Here is a 9,503-nt window from a genome sequence, read left to right on the forward strand (position 1 = left end):
TTAACCTTTACCTTAAATTTCATATAGTAGACATCTTTTTGATTCAAATTTCAGCATAAAATACTTTAACTTTTACAAGGTGGTCAGCAGGATAACGCATCCTCCTGACAGTTCTTTTCTGTCAACAGGCTACAGGCTGCATTAATTATTTGACGTGAACTTGATAGATATTTGTAAGAAGACCCAATCATGTGTTGGGAGGGGTTCAACATTCTTCTGTAGCGGTGAGGTAAGGACCATGAAGAGTATAAAGAGCTCTTCACTTCAGGCTCAAAGGAGGAGTCTGTGACCATTTTTAAGTCTTCAGTTAAAGTTTCATCCATCATCATGAGCCACAGCCCAGAGAGGATGTCCTCGTACCGTCGTTGCTTTGAGAGCACATCTGAAAGCCAAATTCAGGTGTCCAGCCTGTCTCCCACCCAAAAGGAGACCCGTCACAGGTCAGCCAGCTTCAACAGGAATGTAGGGTGGAAGGGACAAGGCTGCAGAGTCCTCACCAACAAGCCTCATCTGACCAGGTGGGTCATCCCTTACAATTTGTTGCCACTTTTAAGGCATGCATACCCCATATAAAAAGAAAATATTAACATCAGATTCGGTTAAAGTAGGATACCAGACAGACAGATGGAGAGGTACTCTCCAGACAAATGAGAAACACATAAAGTAAAGCAATTTGTTAAGACATATACATAGTAACACAAGTGCCTGGGCAGGAAGTCTAACCCATTTAGCGTTTCCACTTGCAGCAGTGCTAGTATGGGCACGCTGTGCTTGGATGTGACTTCTGGCCACAGAGCGAATTTGGATCTGGACGCGACTGCAGCACAGAACCGGGCATTCAAGCTGACTCGCACCAATGAGAGGCAGGAGATGGTGGTGCTCAATGACCGCCTGGCATCTTACATTGAAAAGGCAAGAGGAAATCTATCCATACTGAGAAAAATCATATTCATATGTTCTCTTGCTTTGTATCACATGTCTTAGTTATGCATTTTGATTTAATTGAGAAAAAAAAAACATTTCTAAGTAGGTGTTTGTCTTCTGCTTTAGGTTAGAACACTGGAGTCCAAGAACAAGCTGCTGGAAACCGAGATTGATGCCTTGAAAAGTGCCTTTGAGAGAACAGCCGGTCTCAGGCAGCTATATGCATCACAGCTAAAGGAACTGAACAGGGAAGCTGAGCAACTGAAGGAGAAAAGGGTAAGAGAAACGCTGCATCTAAACTTATTACGGTATTTTTACTTCCCATCTTTGTGTTCATTCTTTTAATTCATCTGCTTGTCGCAAATTTAGCTTAAACAATAACTTCAACAGTAACAAACCTTTACAGGATTCGTCTTTGACATCGAAGGAGGCAATGTCCTGTCAGCTGGAAGTGCTGAAGTCTAAATATGATGAGGCTCTGGAAGCCAGGAAGCAGACAGAGCATCACATTGAGACTCTGCGTCCGGTAATGAGCGAAGAAAGGACTATTAACTGCTTAATTATGTTCTTAGAATAGAAATGTGCTTAGTTTCACTCAACCTTCCAAACCACACATGTCTGTTCATGCCAGGATGTGGACAAAGCCACTTCAGCTAGAATTAAACTGGAAAAGCAGCTGGAGAACCTGGAGGCTGAGCTGACCTTCCTGCAGAGAGTTCAGAAGGAGGTAACAAACACTGCATGTAGGAGTGAGAAGCGTTTAGAATACCTTTTATATTGTTATTCATGGTGTAATGGGTCACCGAAGATGATGGGTATACATAAATTAAGACTTATTTGATTGATAAAGTGAGTATGGCTGTAAACACGGCCATTAACTTTGATTAAAGTTAAGTTTGAAACATTTTCTGCAATGGTACACAAAATTTTTTAAAACTTTCATAGTAAATAGGTAAGAACAAGTGTTTTTTTTTTCTTTTTGCCAACTTGTTGACAAAAAGAAAAAAAAATTCTTCACCAAAATAATTTTTCCTTATATTATATTCATTCTATGTGGAAATTGTATGCACATTTTGCATATAAGCACTTATGAAAAGCTGCTGAAGACACAATTTCCAAATTATTTCTACATTTTGCATCATTGTTCAAGTCTGTAACCAATTTCACAGGAGAAGGCCCCTTAACTAAACCATTGCTTTGAAAGAAATTTGGATTAAACCGTGATTTATTTTTGTGTTCCTGATCGATTGAAAGGAAGTCAATGAGTTGATGCAGCAGATCTATTCCGCGGCCTCAAAGATGGACTTAAACTTCGACCTCCCAGACCTTTCCTCTGCTCTCACACAAATTCAGTTGGAATATGACAGCATTGCTGCTAAGAATCTGCAGGTAGTATGCAACAGCAAAATCCTCTTTTTTTTTTTTTTTGTGCCTTACAGTCGTCAAGATACACGTGTATGAACAAAAGCAACAACGCAAGTTTAATCCAAGTATTGGTTGTTTGTTTTCAACTAGGAAATGGATGCTTGGTATAGATCAATGTTTCAGGACATGAGCGATGCGTCATCCAAGCACGCTCAAAGCGTTCGGAGACTGAGAGAGGAAATTGCTGCTTATAGAAAGGATGTGAGTATGATTACTTTGTTTATCTTACAGTGCTCATAAACACCTCGAATTTGATCTTCCACAAACAAAAACAGCTTTTTCTCCATGTTCGTATCAGCTTAGTCAAGCTAACCTCTTATTCCGACAGGTGGTATCAGGAGATCTCAAAAACACGAGGAATACGCAACCTACTTGTTATTGTCGTACCCTCTGTTTATGTCAAAGGTGCTGAAAAAATATCGTAACTTGTAACTTTAAAAAAAAAAAAAACAGCCGACATTGTCAGGCCTTGAATTCTTGTATTGATTTTGAAGTGTGACTGGTTCGTAAACACTGGGTGAACTTAAATGCTGCACGCTTGTCTCTGTGCATGTTAAGATTCTGAGAAACGAGCGAGACTTGGAGTCACTAAGGGCAAGGAATGAGTATTTGGAGACGCACAACCGTGATGCCAAGGAGAACCAGAAGAAGCTAGAGCAAGAGTTGGAGGTAAATGACTGATGACATCTTAAGTGTTGGAACTCAAATACAATTGCACAACTGATTAGAAATTAAACAATTTCTGAGTTTTAAGGAAATTATTACAGCTCGAAATATATTCTTAAATAACAAAAACTTGTCAGACATCGAAGATGAGATGTTTGGGGTAAAATATCACGTTCGTATGAAGGCACAAGTCCAGCTCTCTCTCTCTATGTCAACAGGAGCGCATTGAGGCAGTTAAACAGGATCTGAAGCTCTCCAAGCAGAAGACTGCTCTGCTGATGAGGGAATATCAGGACCTCCTAAATGCCAAAATGACAATGGAGATCGAGATCGCCACCTACAGGTGAACAAAGCTTTAACAGACAGCTCAGTCTCAGAAGGGAATAAACTGGACAGCCATCACGTCAGGAGTGCATCACTGTTCCTAACAGGATTGCACTGTTTGTTTCACAGAAAGATGATCGAGGGAGAAGACAACCGTCTGAGCACCATTGTTGGGAAGCTGCCTCTGACTGACTACCTGCCTCTCACAAACAGCAGGCCCTCTGAATGTTTATCATCACTCACCCCCTTTACAGGGTCTTTGAAGCTTGAAGGCCCCGAATGCGCAGTCAACGCCGAAACACCTCCAGCTGCCGTTTCTAAAGACAACCCGGGTGACGGGAACCTGCAGGCAACTGAGAAGTCTGAGAGGAAGACTCTCCTCATCAGGTAGACTGTGACTTTGGCCCTCAGTGAGTGTAAACCAATTAATGAAAAAAATTTCTTCTTTTTTACCCAGGACAGTTAAAACAGACGAGGATGCTTATGTGAGCGACACACAGCAGTGCACCATCTCTATTTCTGGAGCTGCTGAGGACACAGATGAAGAATAAACGTCTTGATGTGTGATGTGTTCTGATCACAAGCTGCAAAATGATGTTCCCCACGCTGTCGTTACACTCTGAAAATCCTGGAAATCTGTGCTGTCCTTCACAAGGAGGAGGAAAGCACGCTTTTGTATGAAATCTGACCTTTTTAATAACACACTGACTCCAGGTGCTTTTACGTCTGCCTCACTTCTCTGCTTATTTAGTCTGCTAATGATTCCTCGACCTGTCTTTGACGATAACAAAATAAACAGCAAACAAAAGCATTTCTTTATTATTTCTAATTTATTATGAAAAATTGTGGAATTTCAAGTGACGTGTAAACTTTCTATTTGTTTTGACACCTGATTCAAACATGTTTAAGCCTCAGAAATAAGTTGAAATAATTGATTGGTTAACCATGCTGTCCATATATACAATGTAGTGCAACCTTGATATCTAACTCAGTACAAGATACTTTCCATGCTGTGCATAATTTTTTTTTAACAGTTATGAAGAAAGAGTAGAAAGTGCAGTTAAACAGTACGACATAATAGCACCACCCTGGGAAAGAGATGTATTTATCTGGTTTAGAAAATGATAATCAACCGGGATTTAACTTCAAAATGTTGATTTGGCGACAGTGTGTGAGTTTGCCTCTAATGCAAAGGTTTGGGTTCATCGCCGACTCCCCCTGCCAGGCCGTACACTGCAAGGCTGACTTCATGAGCCAGAGCATCTGCGCTCTCCTAAAGCAGAAAAACATCACCAGATTATTCAGAATGCTTCAGTTCTCCGCAATGACGCGAAGAAGAAGAAGAAGAAAAAAAAAAAGACATACATAAGTGGGCGTTTCTAACCTGGGTGTCTGCCTCTGCATAAACTCTCACCACATCCTCTGTGCCAGAGGGCCTCACAAAGGAGCGGGCCTTTTCATACTTCTTCACCAAGTCGTCGATGGCCTCCTGCAGCCCTGCTGGGGTCACGGCCCGCCTCTCTGAGTCGGTGGTGTCTATCACTCTGCGGTCGGAGACCTTACAGAAAATAAAAATGAAAAACAGAGTACAACACAGGACGCCCGAAAGTGAGGAAAGTTTTAAGTGAGAGAAAATATAACTTGATATCAGATAAAGGTAACCTGAGGATGGACTGCCTTTTCAAGGTTGGAATCGGAACTGAATTTAAGTCTGGACTTTGACTAGGCCAATCCAAAAGATACATTTAGTTTTCTTATCAGAGATGTGAGCATAAGTGGAAGGTCGCAATCTTATTAACAACTATTTTGCTTCAGTACTTTCTGACGGAGAGCAGAACTCGTAGTTCCATCCAGGTTCGCACCATCACACTCTTCTGCGACCTTCTGGAGTAACGCTGTTGTAGGTCTGTTCTGTGTTTTCTCCATTTGTGGATAATGACTCTTGCTGTGATTTATCGTAGTCCAAAAATCATTCGAAATGACTTCGTAGCCATTTTCAGACAGATGAATAAGCCTACTTCATGTTGAAAAACTACTTTTTTTAGTTTTTACGCAGGTTATATTTAATAATAAAACTTGTTTTAAGATGTATAGAAGATTTATGTGCTACTTTACGCTGATCTACCACGATAAATCCACATGAAATACATAACAGGTCTCCAAACTGTGAAAACGTTTGAGGAGCATAACAACAGTACATGATGCTCTGTTTGTGTACCTTAACTTTAAGCTGCCTGTTCGGCAGGTCGCTGTAGATGGCGTCCCACTGCTGAACAGTCATCCCTTTAATGGCCAGGATGGCTTCAATCAGCAGCATGTCAGAAATGGCATCTCCGACAGTCTAAAGAAAACACTCGCTTTACAAATGACATCCTCTGTCTTAGCTGTGCTTTTTGATTGCAGTTCAGTATAGTGGCGTATGTGCACCTGGTTGATGATGTTGATGGTATTCTGCAGCAGGAAAGCGGCTTTCTTCCTCTCATCATTGATGTTGGTGTCATTGGCGAGTTGCTGGATTTTCTCTTCAGCTCCATCACTGAACAACACCTGATCACAACAGAAACACATTTCAGGTCCAAACACCAAAGAAAATATATTTTAAAGTTCTGTGAGAAAAGGTAAGCCATATTTTCATTCAAAAGTGTCAGGGTGTAATTAAAAATACACTTGAAAAAGCATCCGTCCAAAACCAACCCAATAGCAGCTGTCTTGCCAATCTTGACCGGGACATTTTTTTTAAATTACACACACCAACTACTTTAAAAAAATAAAATAAAATCCTGACAACATAAAATGAATTCAAAAAGGACAAATTCTTTCTAACAAGACTGTAAATGCAGAGTCATGAGATAAAAAAAACAATTTAACTTTTGACTGTGTCTCTACTTACTGTCCCATGGCCGTTTGCCTCAAAGTAGACACCTATATCAAATTCTTGAGCAGCGTGATGTAGATGCTTCACTCCAGTCTTAGTACACTTTACAATTACCTAAATGATATTAGAAAAATCTAATAAAATTTTCTGTGTACGTTCTTTGAAGACATTTTTTGAATAATGTCATTTTGTCACCTTCATGGTGTTCTCCAGGTAGTGAGTTGAGCTGCCATTTGCATAAGCAGTTTGCACCACTGCTATCTTCAGATCAAGACCAGCCTGTATGTGCGAAGAGGTATTTAGCAAGAGTTTGACTTTTGTTGTTGTTGTTGTTGTTTTTACACAAACAATTTTGAGAGCAAACCTCATTAAGGAGTTCTTTCAGAAAGGTGCTGATGAGAGTAGCTATCTTGTCTCCATCAAGGAGGTGGAAGTCACCCTGAGAGTCGGTGTAATAATAAACTATACGGTCGGCATCGCCATCGAAGGAACAACAACGATCTCCAGGGTTGATCTTGATGCCTGAAACAAAAAAAACAAACAAACAAGAAAATCAGTCATATGCGATGTGGTATTTGTTGTGTTCCAATTACATGTGCCTCACAAAAGTAAGTACTTATGCGTTTTTGTAATTGTGCATGACTGACCCACACAAAGTAGCTGAAGTCCAAGTATGAGGAGTGTCACCAAATTTTCGGATTCCCAACTACACTATAATTTGGTTTAATCTAACAGGCTGCTAAGGACGATGTGAAGTGTCAGTTTGTTTCAACACACGAAGGTCGAAAAGTGCATTTTTAGTCCCACCTGACCAGAGGATCGTCTGTGGAAGCCTGTTTGTATTGCTGTCAATTATATTTCTATTTCTATTTTTTTTTTTACATTGATTATCTGTTGGCTACAAAATCAAATTGATCTTTGGGGATAATAAAGTTTATCATAATTTGAACTGGTTGCATAAGATTTTATTTAGTGGCACCAAAGTAATGAGGAATGCCTACAATTTTATCTTAAAAAGTTTTGAGAAACCCAGATGCTTTATGTTTTACTATACAATTATGTGTTTGTCTTTGTAGGTCTATAATCTAGAAAAAAAATACATTTAACTCAATGGTTGTGTTTATGTTCAAGAGGTTTAATATGTGTGCAGAGAGCAATGGAAAGGTGCAGATTAGCTGTTCCTCTAAGGTGTGCATAGTGAGGCCGTACCTCTTGGAAGCGTCTGCTGCACTTTGACAAAGTCGGCTCCGCACTGGTGGTTCAGCTTTCCTCTGCTGCCATCATTAAAGACGGAAAGCTGCATGTGATTTTTCAAGTGACTCTCCATCTCTCGTACCTTTATGGCCCCGATGCCATTAGCGCCGTCAACACTAAGGTGCTTCTGGTCGTCCGTACGATTAGACGCCTGGCAGAAAATTAAAATAAAAATGTTTTACAAACAACGTTGGACAAAGGAAACGCACCCAGAATCCTTACATTCTTGGCGAGTTGAGAGAAAGCTTGGCTGAGTTTGCGGTAGTATCCCTCCACTGTTGCCTCTCCGTATTTCCCCCGCGTGTTCTGGCAGCAAACCATGTAATGCAGCTGCGGGGTGGTCACCAAACCGTAGTCTGACAGGACAGACAGACAGCATGAGAAGGCAAATAAACAGAAAGAAGATGTGAAAACAGCAGGAACGGATATCTGACCGATACCTTTGCTGTGACCACCAAGGGCTTTGACTCCATCCAGCACTGCCTGGGAAAGGCTAGAACTGCTGCTCCTACAGTCAGAGAAAACACTCAGATAGGCATGAATGTGCTGGATTGATTTAATTTTTTTCATCTATAGTCTTTTTGATCATACCTGGTATCTTTTCCCACATATACGTTGGCCTCCTGGCTCATATCAATGGCCTCCTTCTCTATGATATCCTTCAGAGTCTTGACTAACTCATTCTGATCGGTGTTGGCCAGCTGGGTGGCGTAGTCTTCCCATGACGACGTCAACATCTCTCCCAACGGGTCAATAAGCTTCACACCATTGTCCTCCTACAAACACAGCACAGATGTAAAGGTAGTGTAAAGAAGAACATTAAGGAACTCTTGTTTCAGCATTTCTGATTCAATGGCTGACCTCTGGGTTGTGCGACGCCGTCACCATGACTCCAATGGTGGCTTTGGTCTTCTTGGAGCGGAGTGTGGCCAGCAAACCCATCCTGAACATGATGTGGTCCAACTTATTGGCACTGGTCCTAAAGCCAGCTGTGCCATACTGCAAAACCAACCCTGCTGGTTTAGGGTGCAGATCAGACTGCTTGCAGACTTCTTCAAAATGGGCCATCTCTAAAAAGTTGTAAACAAACAGATTAAAGAAGTTAGTTTAGTAACTTACAGAGAAAACTATTTAACTTGGATGTGTCTAATTAAACTAAAACCAAATTACCCATACCACTTACAGAACGAAAACTATTTTGAAAGCGAATGAATAAAATATTAATTCACAATTAAAAAACTGGTATTCTCTGCTGGGTTTAATTCAATCAGCTGTATTTGAGATGAAAATGGAATATAACAAATTAAATATTGTATGTAAAAATTTGAAGTGGGAATGGAGCATACGAAAAAAAAAACAGACTTAAAACAGACCCTGAAAGCAGCAGAGTGACTTCTCCCTTCAAGCTATATGACAGGGCAAAGTATATACACACCCAGATGCTGGACTAGGAGCTTTTCGCTAGTAAACTAACGTAATGTTTTTAGATAAACTCGTAACGTAAGTTAAAAAAAAAATACAGTTCCCAGACGGGATCAAAATTTCCGCAGTAAGTTGTTATTTATTCACTTACTCGCTGTCTGTGGTCTTCAGAGCTGCATTAAAACCGTGTAGCAGTCAGTGGAAAACTTCCTGGTTCCTCTGGTTCCACCTTCTCAGCGTGACAACGTGGCCGCCGTTCACGGATCATCTCCGGAAATCCCGCCTTCAGCACTTCCGCTTAGAAGGCTGCCATATTGGTGAGGGCAAGTGGAATAGATAGACAAACAGATAGGCTGATAGTTAGTTTGTAAACAGTTTTTTATACACTGTTTTTACTACCAGTTTTCAATGATTAACTGTTTTTGTTTAATTCCAATTATTTTACTTCTATTTACCTCAGACAAACATACAGACATAGAACAAACAAACGTTACTATTTATGTTATTGATTTTAATCTTGTTCTAAAAAATGATAAAAGTAAAAAAAAAAAAAAAAAAACTGAATTCATTGTCAAAAGAAATTGACGACCCTAATACGTCTTGCCATTATATA

The 9,503-nt window shown here is 40.3% G+C and overlaps 2 protein-coding genes across 5 annotated transcripts; one reads left to right on the forward strand and one right to left on the reverse strand.

Annotated features, from left to right (window-relative positions):
• The first annotated feature begins 51 nt into the window (after positions 1-51).
• On the forward strand, positions 52-4,066 carry ngs (notochord granular surface). Of its 3 annotated transcripts, none has more exons than XM_015047366.1 (11): positions 52-518; positions 750-912; positions 1,051-1,200; positions 1,331-1,450; positions 1,556-1,651; positions 2,179-2,313; positions 2,440-2,550; positions 2,908-3,018; positions 3,234-3,358; positions 3,469-3,726; positions 3,797-4,066. In XM_015047366.1, exons 1-11 carry the CDS (start codon positions 328-330, stop codon positions 3,888-3,890), a joined length of 1,554 nt encoding a protein of 517 aa, XP_014902852.1. In that variant the 5' UTR covers positions 52-327; the 3' UTR covers positions 3,891-4,066. The 3 variants fall into 3 exon arrangements, with proteins under 3 accessions (XP_014902852.1, XP_014902853.1, XP_014902851.1); XM_015047367.1 differs by having other exon boundaries at positions 747-912; positions 3,802-3,891; XM_015047365.1 differs by having other exon boundaries at positions 53-518; positions 747-912.
• Positions 4,067-4,154: 88 nt separating this feature from the next.
• On the reverse strand, positions 4,155-9,151 carry pgm3 (phosphoglucomutase 3). Of its 2 annotated transcripts, none has more exons than XM_015047363.1 (13): positions 9,042-9,151; positions 8,330-8,538; positions 8,060-8,244; positions 7,909-7,976; positions 7,691-7,824; positions 7,424-7,619; positions 6,579-6,736; positions 6,410-6,493; positions 6,230-6,328; positions 5,767-5,886; positions 5,558-5,680; positions 4,724-4,897; positions 4,155-4,612 (listed from the first exon to the last, which is right to left on the reverse strand). In XM_015047363.1, exons 2-13 carry the CDS (start codon positions 8,534-8,536, stop codon positions 4,523-4,525), a joined length of 1,638 nt encoding a protein of 545 aa, XP_014902849.1. In that variant the 5' UTR covers positions 8,537-8,538; positions 9,042-9,151; the 3' UTR covers positions 4,155-4,522. The 2 variants fall into 2 exon arrangements, with proteins under 2 accessions (XP_014902849.1, XP_014902850.1); XM_015047364.1 differs by having other exon boundaries at positions 8,330-8,546.
• Positions 9,152-9,503: the final 352 nt, after the last annotated feature.

Source organism: Poecilia latipinna, unplaced genomic scaffold (assembly GCF_001443285.1).
Source record: "Poecilia latipinna isolate Pla-1442-1.1 unplaced genomic scaffold, P_latipinna-1.0 Scaffold822, whole genome shotgun sequence".
In the NCBI taxonomy this organism is placed as follows: domain Eukaryota; kingdom Metazoa; phylum Chordata; class Actinopteri; order Cyprinodontiformes; family Poeciliidae; genus Poecilia; species Poecilia latipinna.

Excerpts from the sequence above, each read along its gene's own strand:
- ngs (XM_015047365.1), top strand. The coding sequence starts at position 328 with ATGAGCCACAGCCCAGAGAGGATGTCCTCGTACCGTCGTTGCTTTGAG. Across the intron at positions 1,201-1,330 it reads AGCAACTGAAGGAGAAAAGG|GATTCGTCTTTGACATCGAA; the intron begins GTAAGAGAAACG and ends AAACCTTTACAG. Across the intron at positions 3,359-3,468 it reads ATCGAGATCGCCACCTACAG|AAAGATGATCGAGGGAGAAG; the intron begins GTGAACAAAGCT and ends TTTGTTTCACAG.
- pgm3 (XM_015047363.1), bottom strand. The coding sequence starts at position 8,536 with ATGGCCCATTTTGAAGAAGTCTGCAAGCAGTCTGATCTGCACCCTAAA. Across the intron at positions 8,245-8,329 it reads CGGCGTCGCACAACCCAGAG|GAGGACAATGGTGTGAAGCT; the intron begins GTCAGCCATTGA and ends CTGTGTTTGTAG. Across the intron at positions 7,825-7,908 it reads CCTTGGTGGTCACAGCAAAG|ACTACGGTTTGGTGACCACC; the intron begins GTATCGGTCAGA and ends CTGTCCTGTCAG.